At 46.1% G+C, this 23,995-nt stretch overlaps 3 protein-coding genes across 10 annotated transcripts in view; 2 read left to right on the top strand and 1 right to left on the bottom strand.

Annotated features, from left to right (window-relative positions):
- The window catches only part of aplp2 (amyloid beta (A4) precursor-like protein 2), a 51,900-nt gene extending 47,876 nt beyond the window's left edge, over positions 1-4,024 (bottom strand). For 3 of the 7 annotated variants that reach the window (XM_062385547.1, XM_062385553.1, XM_062385551.1), the window contains exon 1: positions 3,726-4,022. In XM_062385547.1, the coding sequence (XP_062241531.1) occupies positions 3,726-3,797 (72 nt within the window). In that variant the 5' untranslated portion in view covers positions 3,798-4,022. Of the gene's footprint in view, positions 1-3,725 lie in introns of all 7 variants that reach the window. The other 4 variants (XM_062385552.1, XM_062385549.1, XM_062385554.1 and 1 more) reach the window with 3 other exon arrangements.
- A 2,966-nt stretch (positions 4,025-6,990) lies between these two features.
- On the top strand, positions 6,991-17,405 carry prdm10 (PR domain containing 10). 2 transcript variants are annotated; one of them, XM_062386104.1, is made up of 23 exons: positions 6,991-7,028; positions 8,120-8,228; positions 9,083-9,244; positions 9,367-9,426; positions 9,518-9,622; positions 9,829-10,003; positions 10,344-10,585; positions 10,926-11,126; positions 11,227-11,299; positions 11,395-11,512; positions 11,598-11,718; positions 11,910-12,182; positions 12,529-12,873; positions 13,106-13,261; positions 13,349-13,528; positions 13,613-13,723; positions 13,881-14,081; positions 14,185-14,328; positions 14,416-14,586; positions 14,784-14,918; positions 15,098-15,275; positions 15,360-15,457; positions 16,118-17,405. In XM_062386104.1, the coding sequence occupies exons 2-23, from the start codon at positions 8,157-8,159 to the stop codon at positions 16,328-16,330; spliced, it is 3,534 nt and encodes a 1,177-aa protein (XP_062242088.1). In that variant the 5' UTR covers positions 6,991-7,028; positions 8,120-8,156; the 3' UTR covers positions 16,331-17,405. The 2 variants fall into 2 exon arrangements, with proteins under 2 accessions (XP_062242088.1, XP_062242087.1); XM_062386103.1 differs by lacking the exon at positions 6,991-7,028 and having other exon boundaries at positions 7,074-8,228.
- A 986-nt stretch (positions 17,406-18,391) lies between these two features.
- On the top strand, positions 18,392-23,412 carry si:ch211-151h10.2 (uncharacterized protein LOC567699 homolog). The gene is made up of 9 exons (XM_062386206.1): positions 18,392-18,532; positions 19,449-19,689; positions 19,776-19,840; positions 20,833-20,971; positions 22,105-22,223; positions 22,309-22,489; positions 22,621-22,704; positions 22,781-22,876; positions 22,967-23,412. Exons 1-9 carry the CDS (start codon positions 18,411-18,413, stop codon positions 23,303-23,305), a joined length of 1,386 nt encoding a protein of 461 aa, XP_062242190.1. The 5' UTR covers positions 18,392-18,410; the 3' UTR covers positions 23,306-23,412.
- Positions 23,413-23,995: the final 583 nt, after the last annotated feature.

The raw sequence follows: 23,995 nt of genomic DNA, 5'->3' as shown, positions 1-23,995 counted from the left end.
GTCGGTTTGCCTCTGCAGGGCATGAAAACGAGGGTTTGACTGAGTTGGTGGGCGAGTGCGACTAGCAGGAGGAGGGTAAGGCTCTGGGATTAGTACCTTTCCCTCCGCTGATCTACACACACCCAGTGTTTCTTGTCGCTAAGAGGATTCACAGGGATATGGGGATGTCCCTACAATTGAAAAGCAAAGGTTTTAGGCGCTAATCTACGACTTCCAGGGGCGAGCGAGGCCGCCTCTCAGCTGACGGAGCACATGCTGCTGCCGTCAGTTTGATTGACACGACCGAACGTGGAGGTCAAAGAGGCCATCTTCAGAGCCTAGCCGAGAGAGAAGAGACGGCCTGCAGAGAGGCTTTGGCTCTGCACCACCTCCCACAACAATGAACTGAAAGATCGTTATCAAACCCAAGTGCTACTCATTGTTGTTTTTTTTCGGGTGTGAATTGTTGCCAACAGTCTGCCACCGCCCCCCCGTCTCTGCTCCATATCTTGATCACCTCTGTATGGTAACACCCCCCCACGTTGTCCTGGCTATTCAGGACCACACAAAAGGCCCTCGCAGGGAATCATTCACCCCGGCTAACGGTCGGCTCCACAGCACCCGCCCTGACAATCACAGCCAGCTATGCCCATTTGTTCACAAGCAATTGTTCATTATCGCCTCATATCCAGAGCGAATACACAAACACACACACACACACAGCGAAGCAGACTTTATTACCAGTGGTTGCCCACAAGTACGCAGAGCCCGAGCAGGCACAGACTTTGAATGATAAGAGGAGAAATGCTGCTGCAAGACGACTGCAACCGAAGAGCAATGAGCACAGAACCACAGACATTTCTCTGGGATACATGCAACAGAATTTTCTCATACTTCTTCTCCTGTGGGTTGGATGGGCTCGTCCATTCCACTGGAGCCACTGGTACATGTGCAGACGCTATAAAACCAAAAGTCACTCCTCTAGCACGAGATCACATGATGTTTTTGACGTAAAAGGCCAAGTGGAAGGAAAACACCAATGTTTTGTAATTGTGTGACCTACACAAAAATGTTGGGTTGTGTAACACTGTGATTTCCACAGAGTGTGTCACGGCTGTGATCATCTCTGCTAGCTTAAGTCAGTGGAGAATTAAATGTTCCGAATCCATTAACTGTTCCACATATTTGGTTTTCCATTAATCCCCAAAAGGATTCTGTGGGCAAACCTGCTACATGGCTGTAGCCTGCACTCTTCTTCTACATCGGCTCCAGAGAAGGATGCAGCCGCTCAGCTGGGAAGCGGGTGAACAAGAGAGGGAAAGAAAACCATGTTACAAAAAAGGAGGTACGGAATTAAAGGGCGAGAATAAGAGTGCAAAGAGCTCTAAATCACCAGGGCAGAGCCTTTACTCGAGCCAGTGCAGGGTGACTCAAAGATGCTGAGATTGGGGGGGGGGGGGGGGGGGGGGGCACAGCTGAAGAAACAAAAGGTCACAATCTGGCACTCTCACAGGTACCTGACAAAACAAAACCGTTTACACAGCTGAAGTAGCTGGCTAAGCCCAAATGCTCACAAAAGGAGGAACTGGGAAACAAGAGGGCCGCCGCCGGGGCCTGATGACACCTCGACCACCACATCGCACACAAAGAGACGAGGAGCGAGGGACAACCCCAACGAGGGAGAATAAACCATCCCCGAGAGGCAGCGAGAGAGCGTCTCCGTGGAGCTCAACGCCGGATCGTAAATTCAGGCTCAAGGTCCAGGGGCAGTGAGTGCAGTCAGCGTAGCACTCTCTACCTCGGCTGAGCGTCCACAGGCTCATCAGCCGGGCACAGACAGCACAGACCAACGGCTTCACTGACAACAGCCCTCGACAGCAGGCAGTGGTTCTTTGGCAGCGCAGGCCTATGGTCCAAACAATGAGAGTTACACAAGAAAGATCAGCGACGCTTCAACAGAGACGGATATTTTGATGTTTTACTTCCTGCATTTGACTGTGGATTTGTAATATTTGACTATGGTTAACTAGGAATGCAACCCGAGGAGTCATGCGTGATAACATCTCTCCGGGGCAGTTGGTTTCCTCTGTTCTCTCTCCAACCGAAAGGTGTTCACTGTTTGTTTTACCCACAGGTGAATGTTCAGGTCTGTTTGTTATCACTCCGGTAGTGAGTCTCAAGTTTCCTGTCAACAGCGGTGTGCGTTCAGGGCCCAATGAGGCAGGCATGAAAAACTGAAATCTGAAAAAAAAATCCAGATTCTATACACATCGTGTTTTAGCGCAAATAACAATGCTGTATCAAACAACCTCGTCCTTCAGGACAGCCATTGATTAAACCCCAGGAATCCTCGAAAGTAGCCACACAGTGAAGCCCTGCAGCAGCCAGTGTTCACATCTCCATTTAATCTGGGTGACTGATCAGAAAATGCATTGATTTCACCCATTAATCATCTCAGGAGAGTCTGTGCGATATCGACCAGCAGGTCCGTGCGGCCGGGAGAGGCTGACTGAGGAGACAATCATCGCAGAGGGGACCGGCCTTTGTGGAGAGAGAGTGCAGCTGCATAGATGTTGGGGTCATAATAACCATTATTTCCCCCCCACACAATGTCAGCCAATACCACCTCAAAATGGCCGAGGATTTTTGTCGCAAGGGGGGGGGGGGGGGGGGGCAGGGAGGAGCGGCCCCTGATAACCACTTTGGACAACACACAGTCGTGCCAGGAGATAACTTGTTAAAATGTTTTGTCATGGGTCTTTTCAACAGTGAGCAGGAACGCTGGTGTTTGCCTTCTGAGGGGCTGTGTGTGTGTGTGTGTGTGTGTGTGTGGTGGGGGGGTCTTCACTGGGGCTGTTTGCTCTGTTATTGGGTGCATTGTCGTCCGATGACACACACGTCTGACACTGCAGCCGTTGGGTGTACGGAGACAATGACTGGTGATCCACTGGGAAAATAGGATACTCAGGAAGTGTGTGCACATGTGTGGGTGGGTGTGTTTGCACAGGAGCAGCCACATTCGGCCTAGCAAATGGGACTCGTGCAGTGTTTCGGTGCTTTTAATATCAAAACAAGACAACAAACTTGTGAATGCACGACATTAAGAGAGGCCTGCCTGCTTCACAAGTACCATAAAGCTGGAAGCTGAGTAAGAAAGTACACAATCTCCTCCTGCAGGGTTGTACACACACAGGATGGGACACAGGCGTAATGCACAGCATGTTGTCAGAGGTCCATGTGTGTGTCCCCATGTGTGTCCTCATGGGCCTGACGAAGCACCAGTTGTCTTTGATTTGATCTCTGCTGCAGAAACCCGGGCAGCTGTAATCTTGTTACAGAACCTTCCTGGGTCACAACTCCACATCAACACACTGCTGCAGGAATCAGGTGGAATAACACAACCTGAAATCACGATGCAACGACATCTAATGTTGAATGTGCCAAAAGGAAATCAACTTCCAGGCCTCGAAACTGTGTAAAAGAAGTGTGGTGCAAATCTTTAAAAATGGATCAATACCGTTACTTGTGTGTGGATCGTGTGTGGGGGGGTGTAATCACAGCCTGTTCAATATAAGTCACAGTAACACAACACAACACAGATGTGATTTGATAGTGTTTTTCAGCAGAATGGAGCCACAGACGCCTGGTGTGGAAAACGGGACAAATAACGGCTCTTAGAGAATCGAGCAAACACCGGTTCATCGATTGAACCGACGGTTAATCGGGTAAGCGACCGGATCACGTACCTCGATGTATCCGGCCAACGCTGGAACCACGATGCCCAGAAAGAGGACCGATATCGCCGGGACTGAACCCATCTTCCAGGATCTGCGGCGGTGCTATGGTAAAGAACTCGTATCCTCTGAGTGTGTGTGTGTCCCGGAGAAGAAGGAGAGATCCCGGTCCGTGGTGGGTGAGTCCCGGGCAGAGGGACGCGTCCTGCTCCGCTTGTTTTGTTACCGGAGCTCGACACAAAATGTAGGAGGTCGGATTGAGACTCGTCTCCTCTGGAAATGTGAAGCCACACTGAGCTGTGTGGCGGCGGGGAGCTGAGTCTCTACTGCCCCTACCCTCTGGATCTCTGCTGTGCCCCCTCCTCCCGGTTCTCTGCTGCCCCCTTCTCCCGGTTCTCGACTGCCCCCTTGCGGTTCTCTACTGCCCCCTCCCTCTGGAGCGCTGGTGCCCCCTCCTCCCGGTTCTCTGCTGCCCCCTTCTCCCGGTTCTCGACTGCCCCCTGCCGGTTCTCTACTGCCCCCTCCCGGTTCTCTACTGCCCCCTCCCGGTTCTCAGCCGCCCCCTCCCTCTGAATCTCTGCTGCCCCCTCCTCCCGGTTCTCTGCTGCCCCCTCCCGGTTCTCTGCTGCCCCCTCCCTCTGAATCTCTGCTGCCCCCTCCTCCCGGTTCTCTGCTGCCCCCTCCCGGTTCTCAGCCGCCCCCTCCCTCTGAATCTCTGCTGCCCCCTCCTCCCGGTTCTCTGCTGCCCCCTCCCGGGTCTCCGCTGCCCCCTCGTGGTCTGTGCTTCCCATGGCTCTGGCAATATTTATGATACATGTATTTGAAATCCAAAATAATAATTCAAATAGCATTTACTGATTTCTCATTATTTGCTTTTAACCATTTCCTATTTTTGGCCCTTTTTAAAACTTGTAAAGCACCATGTTATTTAGAGTTTATTGCTATTGTCATCATAATAGAATTAGATTATTATCATTATGCAAAATGCATGAAATGATGCAGCAATTCTGCCATTTGTGCATTCACGAAAAACACCTGTGAAAAGCATTATTACAAATATCTAGAGTTGTCTTTAGTACAGAAGAGTGAAGAATGAACTTGTTATTAATATATGTTTTTAAACAAAAGCTTCTTACAAATCAATCGTGTCTCTTCTTCTCTTAAACCAAACACATATTAACAGATCCTGGATGGAATTAAAGATTTCTTGAAAAACACAAATGATCCAACATCAGACATTTTCTGTGTTTCGAACGTGACAAATAAAATGTCTTCATTCAGTTCGTAATATTAAGAGATAGACACACAAACACACAAGCTGACACCAACACACACACAAACACACACATTGGCCTTTCATGATTGGATTATTTTGCCCCCCACTTCATTTTTCCTCCTCATAGATTGTCATTAGTGTTTCTCTCTTGTGGCTTACACTCTGTCTACATATTCTTACATTCATAGTATATTATATTATCTATTGTATCGTCAAATACTTATATTTATACCTGTACTATATATCATACTCTTAGTATATTATTTGTATATATAAGTCTATATACACATATCTATACATGTGTACATGTTATTATTATTATATTTACTATTATTATTATGTATACTGTTACTGCCATTATTACTATATACTGCTATTATATTGGTATAATTACCGTCATATATAAATATATATTGTTATATTATATACTATATATACTGTACTATTTTTTATATACTGTCTAACATATATAATAACATTACCATCATATCATAAGTACTATTACCATCATCTGCCACTGCCACAATGTTTCTGTTTTTTATTCTATTTTATTCTCTTGTATTGTATTTTATTGTATTCAAATGTACCGGCTGCTATGACGACTTAATTTGCCTTCGGGGATGAATAAAGTAATCTATCTATCTTATTGAAAAAAAGAAACATCATGTAAATTGAATTTCTGCTGCAGGCAGGACATTCAGGGCGGTTATTAATTTCCAAAGCATCAGTCGACAGACATGTTGGAATGAATGAATAGAATGAATTTGCACATGCTGAGTGTAATCTTGGGACGTGTCAGTTGGATTCTCGGCTCAGAAACACCATTGGGAAAAGTGGAGCTCGGCCTATTTCTGGATTTAACAGCTCATCAAACACAACCTCTATCTCTCTGGCTGCATTTTTTATTTTCTATATGAAGTCTTTATAACCAACAACTGTCTAAATAACAGATTTATATTAGTTTATAGGAAGAGAGTTGTTCATGGTTCTTGCAGATGTACAGACTATGTCAGTACTGGTGGAATCAATGACACTGGGACATCAGGTATTTTCCTAATAAACATCCACTTGTTGTCCACAGCTGTTTTTACTGATCTGTGCACTGTGTCATTTTAAATGTGATTCATAATCAATGATTTCTCCGTCCATCTTCCATCGAGGTTAAAGAAAAAGGCTCCTCCCACACTTATTTCTTATTCTTTATTAAACAGAAACAAAACATTTATTTTGTCTCGTGTATTTATTTACTATTTTATTTAATGTACTTTATACACTTGACTTATGCTGTATCATTTAAAAAAAGTGTTCACCGGAAGTGTTACTATGACCTCACGTATGCATTGACGCCACTTGACCACTGGAGGCAGAAGAGAATCTTGATCATTAGTAGTGTGTTTACTGCCTCCCAGTGGCCATACTGTAGCATTACATTCGATAAGCAGCTTTAGTGCAGTAAAAACAACATGAATCACATAATACTATTTATTTTGACAAATACTGCAACAATATCACATTTGTGGATTTAATCACTTAAGATTTAATCTGAAATGTTTCAAATATAATTAATTGTAGTTGAAATATTTCATGTAATAAATTGTTGGGCCTTACATTTATTGTATATAAATGTAATTAACTATATTAATAACAAAAAAGAGAGTGACGATATCAACATCTTGAAATTATTTTTAGAGGAATAAAAAATAATGATTGGATAAGAGGTTTAATTCCATTGGACGACTCCGACGAAGGATTTTTCTGATTGGCTGTAACTGCAATGACATAAACCTGCTCAGTAACCTGCAGTCGCGACATTTTAACGGTTTTACGGGGAAATCTAACATTCTGACATTTATAAAATGTCAACGTGCACACGTGCTGTGTCGGATATATTAAAAATAATAATAATAATAATAAAACCAGAAGCTATTCCTGCTCCTCAAAGTGAATAAGCACCAATCGGAGGCCACGCTCCTCCGTGTTGCCAGGCAGATTATGTTAATATATGCAATGCGGCCATCTCTGCAGCTACCAACTCTGAGGTAAGAACAACTTGTCCGTTTTCCACTAAATGTAAGAAAAGCGCGGATTCCTCCACGGCCGACTCCGCAGCACCGCTTCTCCGGACTATTTCCGCGGATACACGTCAAATGTTCGCGGTGTTATCGGCGGATTCTCGCCGGTGTCGAATCGTAATTTGCCCGTCGCGTCTCCTCGGATGCGGCTGTTGTTGGTAGTTCCACCCAAAATGGAGCCGGGTCTTCCTTGTTCTAGGCCGCTCCGGTAGGGCTGGGCTCAACTCGAAGCGGGGGACGGGTGGGTCTCCGCAAACAGTAATCCGCCCGAAAGCCACCCCAGTCGGGAATGACAGCGTGCACTCCACGTCCCTGGGCCCGACAAGCTTTAAATGTCCGCGCGGTCGCCATCACATCGGTACTATTTAGCCGCGGAGCTAACGTCTCGGCGCAGCGAATGCCCGGGTTTCTGCGGCGCTGCTTTTTGTGGTATGGTCCGGTTGGGACTGCGAACCTGCAGGTTTAAAATAGGGGGGATCGGATTTGTTATTGATTATACCAAGTGGGTTTCTGAGCGGGTTCGGGGTCTCTCGCCTCTTCCCCGGAGCTTCTGTGGCGACATGCGGTTGTTTTTAGCCACATTATCCCATCTCCCGCGGCCTCGGGAAGCTTCGTCCCCCCGCGGAGAGGCTCCGTGCGGCCGCTCTGCGTGCAGCGGGGACACGCTGCTTTATTTTGCCTCCTGGAGACTCGAACGTCTGCCTCAGCTGGCACACGAGTTTGAATCCCGGGCTCTCTCGGCTCAGATTGACCTCACAGCTGCAGCTTCTCCCCAAACACACAAGTCCAGCTCCTGAATACTCTGATAACAGCTGTGACAATAAAGAAATCCACTGACATGTGCACATCTCCTCTACAGACGCACCTTTGACCCTGTCAGCCCCACTCCCTGTCACTCAATGCATTGTTATGAATCATAATCTGACACCTTCTTATTCCTCTCTGATGCCTATTTTGACTCTGGCAGCTGCAATATTGCAAAGTTCTAATAATACACACAATTCATCTTATCCCATCTCATCTCATCACCCACATCCTCTTGTCCTTGTGCATTACAGGCCTTCCCCGGCTGTCTCAGGAGTGAAGTGAGCTGCCATGGAGACCAAGCAGGAGCCCGCCGCTGTGTGGAGTCAGGCGCCGAGCAGCGATTCAGAGAACGCCACACAGGTCTGCATGGCCTCCACACTGACACCTCAAAGAGCTGTGGGATGTGGGGAGAGGGTTGTCGCACAGTCGCTGCATCAGAGGAGGATAATCAGCCTCTCAGATTTATTTATGTTAATAATGATACCCTTTATTTATAGGAGCCTTTCACAGCACCCAAGGTCACCTTACGAGGCAGATACAAAACAACAATCTATCAAAAAGATCACAGTGAATAAAACGTTATGCAGGTTTGCCAAATGGAAAACAATCAGACTGAATAAGCCAGTAGAGCGGCTGAAGGTCAGGATTTCATGGGGTCAGATTTGTCCTGCACACTCACATGCGGGAATAGAAAACCCACTTCTTCATCTGCTGAACATTCCCCATCTACTTTTAAAACTTGAGGTAATAGAATAGAGTGAGGTTTTCCATGTAGTGGTTTTCCTTAACCTCCAAAAGGATGTGGACAGATTGTGTGGCCCCCACTAAGCCCTGATCTCAGTGTGATGGGAGTCTGTACTGGGTCATGTGAAGAGACGGATACAGACTTAATCCACTGGGCTGAGCGTCTCCTAGTTACCTGCAGCAACCTACTCCTGTTTTTAGGAGAACTGCTGCCGGGCGGTGACACCTAATACCTAGATGATGTAGTTTGATTTGTTTTGCCTACTTAATAATAAATTAAAAGTGTTCCTGACTTTATTTTCAAAAAGCTTTACTTTTAGTGCCTTAATTGTTTGCACAGAACTCTACATTTAGTACCTTTTTATATAAGAAATAGCGGTGTATTCAGTGTGCTGAGTCCCAGGCAGAGGGTGCACTCGTGCTGCAGGTGGTTCAAACAGTTTTCTGAGACCTGTGCTCGTGTGTTCCAGGTGCATTTCGAAGGCAGCACCGTGGCCCAGATAGTTTACAGCGGAGACCAGGAGGACCGGGGACAGCAGCAGGTGGTTTACACAGCGGACGGGAACTCCTTCGCCTCTGTGGAGTCGGCAGAGCACACGCTGGTCTACATACACCCTGCAGACGGCACTCAGGTAAGACTGAGCTCGAGTAGTTCCCCCAAAACAGCTTTGACCTCTTGATTTACATCAAATTATTTGAAAAATGTATAACATGCATGATTTGCTCACACCGTTGTCGTCCCTTTTTGTTTCAGGCTGTATTTGCTGATCAGCCACAGGTGGCTTACATTCAGCAGGATGGTACGACCCAGCAGGTTGGTGTTGACCAGGCACTGTCGCGTTGTTAGCTCGCTGTGTGACGCATTGTTTTTACAGAACCGTAACGTAACTGCCTTCCATCTGTAGGTCACGGTTTTGCTGCCCAGTGGACAGAACATGAACACTGCCAATCTGCACGTTCTCAGTAATGTAGCAGACGCCCCACAAGCCATCCTGGAGCCTGTCTCGCAGGTGAAGAAACATGTTTATGCAGCTTTCGTTTTACCTGTTCAGAAGATTATAAATAATAAGTATATTTGTGTAAAACTGTCTAAGAATACACTTATAACATTATTTTTGTTGCACTGTTGCACATGATTAGGCCAAACCTGAAGAGAGCTTAGGTTACGTGGAACAACACACTGACAATTATCCCTCTGACATGATCAAACACACAGGAGCAGCTGTCTGTGTCGAACTCACTCACCTCCATGGCGGACATGGCGGAGCCCCCCTCCAGTCCCCTCGGGGCTACGGACTCCACAGATGATTCTGAAGAAGAAGAGGAAGAGGAGTCTGAGATTGATGAGTGGGAGCCTTGTCAGCCTCAATCATTCAACCCTCACAACCTCTGTGAGTGACGGCCTCATCAGTGAAAACAGGCTTCTCTCGTCTCTGTCACTCAAGTAGATAAGACAGGAGCAAATAGCCTTTAAGCAATGAAATCACAGATATCATGTATTAACATTGCTGTCGATGCCATTTAGTTACAACAATAACACAAAGTGGGGCCTATAAATTATGATTGGGGCGTTTTATCAATATTTTAAGATGAAACCTGCACAATTCTAACATTTTCTGCAGAGCTGATGTTCTGGAACGTAAAGACATTAATATTCCAGATTTTCAGGATTCAACCACATCAGCTTTGTGTTGTGGTGATTCTGACTTCCTAATTGTTGTGGCTCTTCAGGGTGCGAGGAGTGTAACAACGCCAACGTCTCTGTCTGTCTGAAACACGGTCCGCTGCACCCCATCCCCAGCCGGCCGGTGGTGTCCAAGGCCCGGGCCAGTCTGCCTCTGGTCCTCTACATGGATCGCTTCCTGGGCGGCGTGTTCTCCAAGAGACACATCCCAAAGCGCACGCAGTTCGGCCCGGTGGAAGGACCCCTGGTTCCTCAGAGCGAACTGCAGGACCACTACCTCCATCTGAAAGTAAATCAGTTGACAACCATTAGTTTTGACATTTTTATTTTGGCCTTCAGCAGCATGGTGTTAAACGTTCAAATAATAATATCCTATTTTACCTTAAGTCTTTTTATTGGGTAGATGAACCTTTAAGTGACTTCACGTGAATCACTGGTTGTTTTAGTTTGGCTTGGAATCAAGTAATCAAAGGGTTTTGATACTGTCGCTCTACAGCCAGAAGAAAAGAGGACAACACTTTATAGTGTCCTAGCAAAAGGAAATACGTTGAATTGAAATGTTTGATATGTTTATGGAAACCAGAACCTTTTGTGTGTGCATTCATCAAATACCTTTCTGTTTGTTGCAGCTGTGTGTGCTGGATGCAGACAAAGAGGAGCACAAGGCTAACGACCTGTGGTTGGACCTGTCTGATGAGGACAGCTGTAACTGGATGATGTTCGTGAGACCCGCTCTGAACCACCTGGAGCAGAATCTGGTGGCGTATCAGTACGGCTCAGAGATATTTTACACGACCATCAAGAACATCCGGCCAAAACAAGAGCTCAAGGTCAGTCCTGCGTAGAGCTGGATATTTGGCTGGTGGAGATAAACTAGAACTCCAAGAAGAATGACTCAGTCCTAATCACTGAAGTTTGTTTATTATGCAGGTGTGGTACGCAGCATCATATGCAGAGTTTGTCCATCATAAGATCCACGACGTGACGGAAGAAGAGAGAAAAGGTCCGTCCACACTCTGTGTCAGCTGCTTATGATCACACACGTCTCACTACAAACTATTATAAGAGTCTGGTTCTCACTCTCTGTTGTTTCTTCAGTCCTGCACGAGCAAGAGAAGAACTGGCCGTGCTACGAATGTAACTGTCGCTTTGTGAGCTCGGAACAACTGCAGCAACATCTCAACATGCACGACGACAAGTTTAACGCTGCCACTAGGTAACACTTCACTTTCTTATTCTCACGTTAGTTTCGATTGCACTACAGCTCGTCAACGACCTCTTCACTGTCTTTGCTCTGTCAGATCCAAAAGCCGAGGAAGAGGAAGAAGCAGGAAGAGGTTTGGGACGGGAAGAAGACCGGGGCGGCCGCCGAAATTTATACGCCTGGATCCACCAGTAGAGACTGGTGAGGACAAGACAACGGTAAGAGTCACATTATTGCTCTGATCAACATTTACAGCTAGCGTCTATCTGAAAAGTTCACCGACAGATTAATTCATTAAACGTTAACAGAAAAAGATGCTCACCAGGATTATCCCAAATAATGCATCGTAAATTAAATGAGCTTTAAAGCTACATTTAAAAAAAACAATCTAAATTTCCGCTCTTATCAGGAGATGCTGGAACTGACGGAGAAGCAGCCGCTGGAGGAGCATGAGGAGGGAGCTCAGAACGGGCTGAAGGTGGTGGAGCTGGAGCTGGAGACTGAGGTCGGGACGGAGCTGGAGGATCAGCTCATACCTCCATCAGAGGAACCGGTCACAGAATCCATCATCACACCCTCCATCACAGAGCTGCCTGTGTCACTGAAGGAGGACCCGGCACAGCACAGCCAATCAGACGGCCACCTCACGTCTCAGGACATGCGCCGCGCCAAGAGGATACGGGTAAGATGGGAGACTCTGTGTTTTAGATGTAGTCTGTTAGAGTCAGAGTGGCTATGATTTGCCTTAAAACCATGTGTCTCTCTCCCTCAATGCGTGGCTCCTTCAAAGATGGATGTGCAGGTAGGTGGGACGGGGAGGATGCCAGAAAAACACCAAGTTCAAAGATTCCCTTTGTCATTTTTCCATGGTGTCAATGTTCATGCGACATTTCAGGATATTCCCCCGTCCTGCAAACTCCATTGCATCAATCAGCCTCCTCCCGTGTCTCTGCAGATCCATGTCAGGAAACACAGTTGGAAGTTTCTCTTAGTACTTCCTCTCTCTCTCTCTCTCTCTCTCGTTTCAGAATGCAGCACTGCAGCACCTTTTCATCAGGAAAAGCTTCCGTCCTTTCAAGTGCACACACTGTGGCAAGGCCTTCCGGGACAAAGACAAGCTGGATCAGCATCTGCGGGTCCACGGCCGCGACGCCTACACCTTCACCTGCCACATCTGCAGCAAGAGCTTCATGAGCGACTCGGCCCTGGAGGACCACCTGCTGGTGCACACGGAGAACCGCTCCTACGCCTGTCTCCTATGCCAGGACACCTTTGAAAAGCTGGACCTGCTCAAAGACCACATAGGGGTGCATGCTGTGGACGGGTGCTACACCTGTCCCTCCTGCAAGAAGAAGTTCACTGACTTCATCCAGGTTAGTAAATCTTTGTCTCCTTTTTTGGCATCGGCCCCCAAAATCCATATTGGTTTGTTCTAGTTTTGTTAAATATGAAGAAGTGAATTGTGAATTGTTTTAGCTGTTAAAAAACATGTAATTAAATTAAAAATATATTTATTTTTATTCACCGAAAAGAAAAACCCTCGACTGAAGCAATAGATCTTTTCAAAGTCTGGTTTCAAATGATACGAATTGTTCTGGTCCTCAGGTGAAGAAGCATATTCGCTGCTTCCATTCAGAGAAGATCTTCCAGTGCCCTCACTGTGACAAGGCCTTCTGCCGGCCGGACAAGCTGCGTCTGCACATGCTGCGCCACTCGGACCGCAAAGACTTCCTGTGCTCGACATGTGGCAAACAATTCAAGGTAAGATGAGTGTTGAAAACCCTGAGAGAGGACGTCTTGGTGCGTGGATCTATGAGCTCTTACCCGTAACCCTCCTGTGACCTTCAGAGGAAAGATAAGCTGCGGGAGCACATGCAGCGTATGCACAATCCGGACCGAGAGGCCAAGAAGGCGGATCGGATCCTCCGCTCCAAGACCCTCAAGCTGAAGGTGCCCAACTCGGACTTCGAGAGCTTCATGTTCAAATGCAGAGTGTGCATGATGGGATTCAGACGCAGAGGAATGCTGGTGAGCAACAAGTCACAGAGCTGATCTTTTTGTTTTGATTTAATTTCCAGTGCAGGTTTCACAGCTTTATCTTTGTGGTTTCAGGTTAATCATTTGTCCAAGCGTCATCCTGAGATGCGGATCGATGACGTGCCGGAGTTAACGCTGCCAATTATCAAACCCAACAGAGATTACTTCTGCCAGTATTGTGACAAGGTTTGTTTTTCCACTTCCAGTTATTTCAACCAAAGTTGTTAAGCATTTTGTTGTATCTTCCATATCTGCAAACGTCTGCTTCACCTGAATCAGATCCGAGGAGACCAGTCTTCATTATGCTAGGATAGGTCTCTGTAATGAGCGGATCTCTGTGCAGGTCTATAAGAGTGCCAGTAAGAGGAAAGCCCACATACTGAAGAACCACCCGGGCTCAGAATTGCCTCCCAGCATCCGTAAGCTGCGACCAGCTGCTCCCGGGGAACCGGACCCGATGCTGAGCACACACACGCAGCTGACCGGCACCATCGCCACCGCACCGGTCTGCTGCCCACACTGCGCCAAACAGTACAGCAGCAAGGTTAGTAAAGAAACTGAGTAGAAGATGATTTATCAAAGTGAAAATCTTCAATGTACCATTCAACTAGAGACCTGACGGATGACTTTCTGTGTTCGTGTCTCAGACTAAGATGGTTCAGCACATCAGGAAGAAACATCCAGAGTTTGCTCAGCTCGCCAACACCATCCAGGCTCCGCTGACAGCAGCTGTCATCAGTAGTTCTCCTGCTGTCGTCAGTGCAGACGGAACCACAGCCGAGGCTGTAGTGGTAAGAAAGAGTTCTGAACACTCGATACAGAAGAAGAAAGACGGAAATAGAAAAAATGATCAACTAATTAAATAATTCTATCCACAGACCACAGATCTGCTGACGCAGGCCATGACAGAACTTTCACAAACACTCACAACAGACTACCGCACGGGGCAGGGCGACTACCAGAGGATCCAGTACATCCCCGTCTCTCAGACAGGAGGCAACCTGACGCAGCCACAGCACATTCAGCTGCAGGTGGTGCAGGTGGCTCCGGTAAGATCCAGAATCTATCCCAACAACGTCCTTCCTCACAATCCCAGTCATTTACTTTGATAGGTGGGAGCATCTAGTCAGTGTAGACTGAAGGACCTGCACGTCTAGCATAGGAGCATATGAACCATCGTGGCTGAGGGTTGAGGTGATTTGTAGAAACTGTAACGTGTCCTTGTTGTTTCCTCTGTGTTCCACAGGCCTCCTCTCCACACTCACAGCACCCGACAGATGTGAGTCAGCTGCATGACCCTCACGGCTACAGTCAGCACTCCATCCAGGTCCAACACATCCAGGTCACCGGGCCTTCAGGCACCGGACAAGGTGCCACGCAGGTAAACCCTCATCACACTCACTCCGGGATTCATTCCATGAAGAATTTAGCACACATAAGTTATTTATGACCTGTATTTAATGTTGTTTTGTTTTAAATTATGTCAGTATCCCGTTGACAGTTGCATTTTCTTTAGGAAATTGGGTTAAACTTGATAACAACCACTCCTCCCTCTTTCAGGTGACTGGTCAGCCACTAAGCCCCACCTCCCAGCAGCCCAGTCAGGAGCTGAGCCCCACCCAGTTGACCCCCGTCACTTTATCTCAGAGCCACACGCTGCAGACCAGCAGCTCCCAGTCGCAGCAGGGGACCGTCCAGCACGCCTACATACCCGGGAACTGGAACTACCGAGGTTACTGTAAGTCACGTGTGCTTTATAGTGTGCCGGCTCCAAACTGTTGGATTGCACGTTAGTTAATATGTGACCGTCTCTTTGCTCCAGCGTCGGAGATCCAGATGATGGCTCTACCTCACGCACAGTATGTGATCACTGAGGCCAGCCCACCTGGGTCCGGAGTCAACAACAACCAGGTGAAGACGGTGAGTGACGCAGACTCGTGTTGGGAGGAAAGGACCAGTGAACGTGTGGTTCAGGAAATCAGGATCCTGTACATCTGAAGCAGTTACACCCCCCCCCCCCCCCCCCCCCACACACACACACACACACAGTGGAAACCAGATATTAGGAATCAACTGTTTAAATGGATCAAAAAGCTAAGAACAGAATAGTTCCTACACAAATACTGTTTCAATTCAGTTATCAAGTAATCTGCTTCCAGTTTTTTGTCTTTTCATACATGTTTGAACCGTAAAAAAAATATGTTTTACAGTTTTTACCGGCTCTGTCAGTATTTCACTGCTCCTCTCTGTGTCTCTATCAATCACCCTGAGCACCTCCAACTGAACCAAGCCACACCAGGCACACTGCCATCTCCTCCGGCTCCTCAACCACTCTCATACAAATTCTGTTGTTTTGGTCCAGTCTGATTTTACCCATGTGTGAGTGTGTGTGTCGGTTTGTGTGTCCAACGCAACACACATCTATGAAGAAAGATTTGACTCTTAAAGCAAAGTATCGATCATTGTGTGAGGATCAGAGTCATCTGTGTCTGTTTCCCAGAAGCTCCGCAGTTCGGTTGTAGTGATTTGAACGTGGCGACATCATGTGACAACAGAGATGTTCTCTTTCCCGCCCTGCAGACGCACTACGTGATCTCCGAGGGTCAGACCGAGCTGGAGCCCAAGCAGCCGGTTCCCCAGGGCACGACACAGGCCCAGGCCGAGCAGCTGGAGCAGCAGCAGCAGCAGCAGCAGCAGCAGCAGCCCAACAACTCACAAGGCCCCACGCAGTACATCATCACCACCACCACCAACAGCAGCGGCGCTAGTGAAGTCCACATCACAAAACCCTGAAGTGCACAGTGACAAACTCTCGCAGAGACCGACCACGCATGCAGACCTCAGCTGCTCGTACGCACACGGACAGACAAACACAAAGTCATATGCAAACGGACAAAAACCAGATTCATACGGAAGTGAAGGACGAAGGGGACGAGCACAGTTTTATGTGTCTGTCGGTTTAACAGAAAGGAAAACAGAATATAGACCAATTAAAAATGATGGACTTTTTCAGAGATGTCTCCAGGGTTCCTGTGTGAATATCAAATATTACAGTAATCATCCTAAGGTCTGGAAATGTTGCACAAGTTTTGTTTTGCTTAGTTCTTACACTTGTTTTGTTTCCATTTTACATATTTATAAACTTATTGACATCTCTTGAAGTAAAGTATTTGTAAATGAAAGTCTGGAGAGAGGTTTGGAAAAACTATGGAGGACACTGTACCGGACAGCTCGTCATGTTTTTGTCTCACGTTTGTGTGAGTGAACCACACACACCCCCTGTTGTGTAGTGTGTTTTGTCAATGTGGCTGAAATCTGGTGTGATTTAATTCTCCCTGAACTTCCTCCTTGAAATGTGTCACACGTTTGTTGTTTTAATTCACATGCTGGTTGTTAAACTCATTTTTCTTTCTCATTGTCAACAACCACAACATCTGTGCTTTTGTAGTAAAACTTAGAAAAGCAAACACAACCAGTTCTGCTTCACCAACCTTCATTGGATGATCTCCAGGGATTTGTGGGTCAGTTATTAAAAAGCAAACATCACCTTTGATTTTACAAGGTGATGCTGATTTACCATTGATACAATTCAGAATTTTTAAAACATCTAAAAGGTGACTGCAAGGGAACACTGCTATTACACCTGTAACCACACCCACCAGTGATGTCACAGGGTTGTGGGAAACACCTGTACACAAACAGGAAACACTGGAAATCCAGAAGAACTTAGAAGTATTGTGTTTCTTTCCCCGACACTTTCATGGTCTTGAGAAGATAGATGTTCAGCTTCCTACACATGGAGGTTCTTTAACCCGGTGCAGAAATCCTTCAGCTTGGAGCCAAATAAAAAACTGATTTTCCTCTGTGATTCACACGTACAAAGAAAATGACTTGAAAGTGCAACATACCACTTGAGAGCCTCAGGTGTTACCAGTTAAATATTTAGACACATCATCACAGGTTTGCAGCTGAACAATTATTTCCCCACAAACACCAGTAAAGTATAATTTCACTCATATCTCATATTTCCTTTGCACTTAACTGAGAATATGAGACTATAATTAAGCAGGACGAGTTCAAATAAAATATAATGAAATATCCTCCTGTGTTACTGATGTGCTCACAAGCAAGGCATGTCTCCTGTTCATAGTAAACAATGGTTACTCATTGACAGCAGTTCTGGCAGGAGTGAAGCTGGTGTTGCTCACGTTGATGCAGGTCTCTGACAGAAGAAACAATTATAATAATAGTAAATTATATTGCATTTTGCTTTACAAATTATTTGTGAATAAAACAAAGACCAATTGAATAATACAACAAACAAAATATTAAGATTATTATTCCCTTTTCTATAACTGCAATTATTATAAATAGTAATTACCATGTGTTGAGAATTGTTATTGTTTTATATGTGGACATGTTTTATGTTCATTTTGTAAATGTTCTCGTCTTCATCAGCAACAGCGAAGATCTTCAGCATCTTCAAACAACAGAAACAGTTTGAGCCTCAGATATGAATGAATTCAAATGTGTTGTGAAGATGAATTGTTGGCAGGTTGCTCATAAGGTGTGAACTACAACCACAAGTCTGTGACTGTGATTCAGGCTGAAGTGACTGTTGGTCAGGTGGTGTTTGTCTCCTGGGTGGAGCAGGGCTTGTCCTCCAAACAATTGAGATCGGTATGTTTAAAACATTCCTGCCTGGGTCAGAATGTGGGAAAGGGAAAGAGCTGCTGCCTAAATAAAAACTAATCTACCAGCAGAACCAGTCAAACCAGCTCGTCCTGTCACAGCAACCATCACATATCAAACAGGTGAGTGCTGCTCGAGTCATTTTAGTTTCCGGCAGCATGTCCGTGCCTGAGTCGCTCTCATGCCTCAGCTGACGGTGGTCCACGCCGCGGGTCAGAGGACAGCCGGACGAGGAGGCCGTCAATGGATGGAGGAGGTCAGGGAGGACGGGGGGGCTGCAGAGAGGAGAGCTGATCTGCAGAGGTAAGTGGAGCTGTGGGTCAGGGTGTGAGTGGCAGGTCTCTGATCAGCCGCTGCTGCAGGGAGGAGACGTCTGAGTGATTCTCTCTCCTCAGGCTGCTGAAAGAAAACTGCTGCTCTCCTCCATTAGGCTGAGAATCTGTCAGAGTTCACATCTAAACGCTTCTTACACATGAGCTACCAGTTCTGAGCAGACTGTAAATCATCCTCCACAGAGCTGGACTGGGGAATAACCACTGGTGCATCATGATAAATAAATGCGTTGATTAAAACCTCAAAGTCTTTTTAATATTTTATTTTAGAGTAGAAACTTAACGCTGAAACTCAATAATTGATTGCACCAACAAATGAAAACAATGCATTTGGGAAATTTCCATTTTGAATTATGCATTGACTAGAACTTCTCTTTTAAATATTTTAGTTTTCAAATGTGCAAAACACAGACAGAATATATTATAAACTCACAAACATAACACACAACGACCACAAAACACAAGAAACATTCATCTTATATCTTAACACATCCACCAATATCCCAGAATTAAACTATAAAATCTAAATCCTAAATTCTAATCCTGATTCCAAGATTTACAAATAAAACCAGTTGTGTGATTTTTACATCTTGTATCATGTGTTGCTATAAAAACAGAGCTTCTCAGACGGAATTCTTCTTCTTAGAGAGTTGAAAATGTCCTAAATTCAAACCCTGATGCTTCTCAAGAGGAACTTTTGGGACAAACAAATGCTTATTTAACTAATTCTTCAGTCAAATTACTTCACCTCGTGTGTTTGAGTCCCAAATTCATATTTGCATCACAATTTATTCCAATTCTCTTCCCATTTGGCACCAGATGTTGTTCCCTTTGATTTTGAATCAACTAATCCTAACCCTCTTTCTATCACCTCTTCGCTGCCACAGATCAAATCCACCACCAGTTGATGCTCAGCCTCGTCCCACATCCTGGTCCCAGTTTGAGAGGACTCTGCGACCTTGGAGAAGCTACTGGTACTTTGCCCCAGTGGGTGTAGTGTGGTTAGTCTGCCAAGTGGAGGCGCCGCCAGATGTGTGCTGGAGGCTGCTGCTGCTGTGTTTCCTGTGGACGGTGCTGGGAGGCTGTGTCCAGGCCCTGAGGTGGCGCCTGCAGCCAGGACACGACCAGGTGAGCGAGGCCTCGAGAGACGGATCTCACTTCATCATGCATTTCAATGGTCTCATGTTTATTCAGGGTCGTTACTTTAATTCAAGGGGGAGCCACCGCAGAGGGAACAGCCGGAGGAGGTGACGGAAAACAGAATTATCCAGTGTTCATGGTGAGATGTTGTTATTTTCATAGCTACAACTTATTTATGCGATTTAGAAAAGTGTCATTTCAACACATGCAGAGGAACCACTGGTGTCTTCATCTTCACACCTGTGTACATTTTTACTTTTGAATGTGTTGTTGTTTCAAAGCAGATATTTCAGTTCGTCAGTGACACATATTTCATATTTACTTGGATTTACACCAATCACACACACTCATAGATTTCAGTCGCCCTTAACATTCATTTCCATCAAGATTCGTGAATTACTCCTTGAGAAAGTAATGAAAATATGAAATAGACCAATTATTTTTCAGATTCTGAAAAATAATGTTTTCAGAATCTAAGTTATAAACAAACTAACAAACAAACACACAAACAAACAAACACTCAGGGGTAAAAGCATAACCTCCTCTCCCTCCTACACCTAAAATGTGTGTTTTTACCTGATTTGTCGTCTTCTCAGGACGATGTGTGATAGACTCACTTTCCTTTCACCTGGTTTGCATTGTTTTTGTGTAATTCTGCTAACGAACAAACTAACAGACAAACAAACAAATGCAGAAGAAAAGTGAATCTCCTTGGCGGAGGTGATAACAGGAGTAGGATAGAAACAATGTGAAAAAAACAAGAAACATGACGAATGACGACATTAAACAAAGTTTCAGTTCACTAAGAAAAGTACTGAGGGCTAAATCTGAGGAGATCAGTGATCAGTTTTGCTCAGGATGTTGCCCAAGGACACTTCAGCATGCGTAATGGAGGAGTCAGGGAATCGAACTACAGTCTTTCTGGTTAGAAGTCAACCCGCTCTACCTCCTGAGCCACTGCTGCAGAGCCAGAGGGGAACATAGGAGCAAAATATGAAGTTCGAGTAGATTGGTGCAGAACCAGAGGATCAGTTGAGTGTCCAGTGGAGTAGGGACATGTCCCCCTTCAGGCCAATCACATGCACCGCTGCTGCATTATAAAACAATGGTCAAGTGTCTTTATTCCTGCAGGGCGTCCCCGTCCCGGAGCCCAGGCCTCCACGTCCCTCTGGCCCTCGCCCTGGTCAACAGTCTGCTGCTGTGTGTCCTCCAGGAGCCGCTCCCCGACCCCAGTGTCCCTCACATCCAGGCCCTGCTCTCCAGGCTGCAGGTAAGAGAAGACACACCAGCCTCCCTCTCTCACCCACGGCCGCCTCCAGCTATCCCTGTCATCTCCTCTGCTTGTTCAACTTTCTCTTTGCGTGTAGATCAGTGTTAAAACATTTTTGTGGGGGATATTACTTATTACAGAAACTCGACGTGTCACTCAGGAATACACAGATATTCTAACCCCGGGCGAAACACACAGCATCAGTGAGCGGCTGTCGTCTGAACCGACCTGACTGCCAGAGGAGATTTATCTCAATGTTTCTTTCCCATCTGTCTTTCCTGTGAGTGCAACATTAACCATAGAGGCTGTGAGGCTGGTTTGTCCCACACATGGTGTTTTCACTTAATTCACCAGCAGCTCCAAATATCCAGATGTTCAGCATCATCGTTTCTACAGTAGATTTAATTTCACCTTATTTAAAATGTAGTGACATGTTGGATTAAGAACGAGACTGTTGCTTTGTGCACCAGCCTCAGGCCAAACTTAACTTTTCCTTTTTGCCAGACTAAAGAAGGTAAGAAATTTCATCTTCATTAAAACCTCACACTCTAAAATTGTTTATCTAGTTTGGACGATATTCCTCATTTTAATGTTGTTATTTTTCCTTCACAAGAAAGTGATGTTTTCTTCTGTCAATTAACATGGATGTGGGATGTGGTTTAGGGAAAAAACAATTAAATATGAAACGTGGGAATGAGATTTATCAACAGTTTCGTCGATTTCTCAGACAATAATTGATTTGTCTTCATCAAAAAAACTCTCATGAGTAGGAGACTGACATATTTATGAGTGTTTGCAATTTGGTGCAGATTGAATCAAAGATCTGGATCTAGTGAAGTTAATTGTGGTTTCACGAGGGGTCAGAGCTTTGGGCCCTGGTGGAGGCCTGAGCTCTACTGAGGGACATCCTGGTTTATGTGACGTGTTGGGTTTATCGTTTCATTTGTTGGAACCTTTTTGGTGAATGTCACATCAATCATTTCTTAAATCTCAATAGGAAAACCAATAGGTTTTAGTGTTTATTGGCTTTTGAAACTGAATGAAATGTGTTGAATTGAATATGTGTTTTAAAGAAGTCCTTTAAATGGCCTCGTTCAACCAAACTAAACCCACTCGTCTATTTCCCCCTGCAGTCAGTGTCTCTGGCCCTTGAGGAGGCTGATCCTGGGTCAGAGGTGACACTGGACGAGGTGGACGGAGGCTCCACGCTGAAACACACAGTGAAGCTCCTCTGCACCTACCTACAGCAGAGGTGAGGCTCGGCACTGACACCATCTGCTTTTCCTTTTTGTTTTGAACATGACTTCAGTTTAACGTCCCGCGCTCGGCTCTGACAGGATGAGGTCACTGAGTACTCTCGTCCAGGTGCAGGGGGACTTCGAGGCCGGCGTGAAGTACATGCTGGAGGGTCTGGACGGCCTCTGGGCTCAGCTGGAGGAGCTGCACACCGGGGTCACACTCACCAAGGAGGGGGGTGAAGACCAGGGAGACGTGGCCCTGGCTCGGACACACACAGAGGTAAGCAGGTGTAGAAGTCTGTCTGCAGCTTGGTTGTGTTAATAGAAATAAGAAATAAGCTTGAATCTTGGTGCATCAACGTTAGCTTTTGCCTTTGAGGCCTAATTTCTTATTTCATTTGTCTGGCAAAGAATTTGTTTTCAGTCCTGAGTCACTACAGGAGCAGACTTCAGATCTGCCAGACTCATCTGAGGGACGGCACGCTGCAGCTGCAGGTGATCCTCTCCTCGTGCAACCAACACCCACCTGTGATATCTCCCTCCCTCTTCACCCTGTTTCCGTGTTTCACAGGAGTTGACGTGGAGTCACACTCACATCAGCCACAGGGTGAGCAGCAGCAGTGAGTCCGTCTGGCCCGAGCTGCTGCTGCAGTCCAACATCGAGCAGGTACAGTAAACTCTGCCCCTCAGACAAACAGCTCAATGTTGTTCGTAGGGTTAACCCCCCCCCCCCCCCCCCCCAACTCTCTCCCTGCAGTTTGACAAGGTGCAGGAGAGTTTCTTCTCCTTGGAACAACAGACCTCCACGTTCACGGCCCACCTGGAGGGGCTCAGGAAGGCGAATCAGGAAGGACATGCGAGGCCCCTGGCTGGTGCCAACGGGGCCGGTTCACGTGCAGCCTCACCACAGGCCTCTCCACAGGCCTCTCCACTTCTGGAACACACAAGTGATTCATCACTGGAGCCTTGTTCCACCTCTGTCTCCTCGATGGAAACAGACCTGGAAGACTATGCTCCTCTCTCCCTGTGCGAGAGGTCGACTCTGCAGTTCTCCTCCACTATCGGACGCCTGCGTAAATCTGGAAAGAGGAAATGATTTGTTTGTTTTCTTATCTAAATGTGGTTGTATGTGTTAAACAAAAAGGCTCTTCATTGTCAAATGTTGATCGTTTGCTGGTTTCCTCAAAAATATCTATTTATTGCTGCTGTTGTGTCAGAAATCCAGAATTTCTTCATCTTCTTTTAATATGTCGTTTCAATTTTTAAACACAAGGGGGCGCACTTCCACCAGTCATTACAGTTGAAGTGTCTCACAGCAGCCATTAAACAAGTGATCCAACATTAATATATATGTTCAGCTGAGATCTGTCTGATTGGCTGAGACCCTTTCTCTCCAATCGACTCTAACGTCAAACACATGGGTCTTTCTTCACAACTTCAGAATCTTCCATATTTCTTACAAATGGATTCCAGACGAATGTTTTACGTGTTTTCAGAATATTCATTTTCTGGTTAATTCCATGAAACATCCCAGTTTGTTGTTTTACTGAACATCTGCCTTGTTTACGTCCTCCAGTGACTTGTTCCTGTTTCCCATTGAACCAGTGACTCGTCCATAAGAGGAGCAACCTTCTAACGCTTCCAACTCGCATGTTAAGAAATCCCAGATTTTCTTTTTCCACAACAATTTTTCATTCTGTCTCTCTCGATCAGACTGAGCCGTGACTTGAGCCCTTCAAAGCAGGGATTCCAGGTCGAGGGCAGAGGGGTGGGGGTGGGGGGGGGG

The sequence above is a fragment of the Platichthys flesus genome, chromosome 4 (assembly GCF_949316205.1).
Source record: "Platichthys flesus chromosome 4, fPlaFle2.1, whole genome shotgun sequence".
NCBI lineage: Eukaryota > Metazoa > Chordata > Actinopteri > Pleuronectiformes > Pleuronectidae > Platichthys > Platichthys flesus.
The sequence above is the reverse complement of the archived record's forward strand: the minus strand, read 5'-3'. Positions and strand labels throughout refer to the sequence as shown.

Bases quoted from the DNA above. Each gene is read 5' to 3' on its own strand.
- si:ch211-151h10.2 (XM_062386206.1), top strand. From the start codon at position 18,411: ATGCCTCAGCTGACGGTGGTCCACGCCGCGGGTCAGAGGACAGCCGGA. The intron at 19,841-20,832 runs GTGAGATGTTGT...TTATTCCTGCAG, and splicing joins AGAATTATCCAGTGTTCATG to GGCGTCCCCGTCCCGGAGCC. The intron at 22,490-22,620 runs GTAAGCAGGTGT...TGTCTGGCAAAG, and splicing joins TGGCTCGGACACACACAGAG to AATTTGTTTTCAGTCCTGAG.
- prdm10 (XM_062386104.1), top strand. From the start codon at position 8,157: ATGGAGACCAAGCAGGAGCCCGCCGCTGTGTGGAGTCAGGCGCCGAGC. The intron at 9,623-9,828 runs GTGAAGAAACAT...TCAAACACACAG, and splicing joins TCCTGGAGCCTGTCTCGCAG to GAGCAGCTGTCTGTGTCGAA. The intron at 11,719-11,909 runs GTAAGAGTCACA...CGCTCTTATCAG, and splicing joins CTGGTGAGGACAAGACAACG to GAGATGCTGGAACTGACGGA.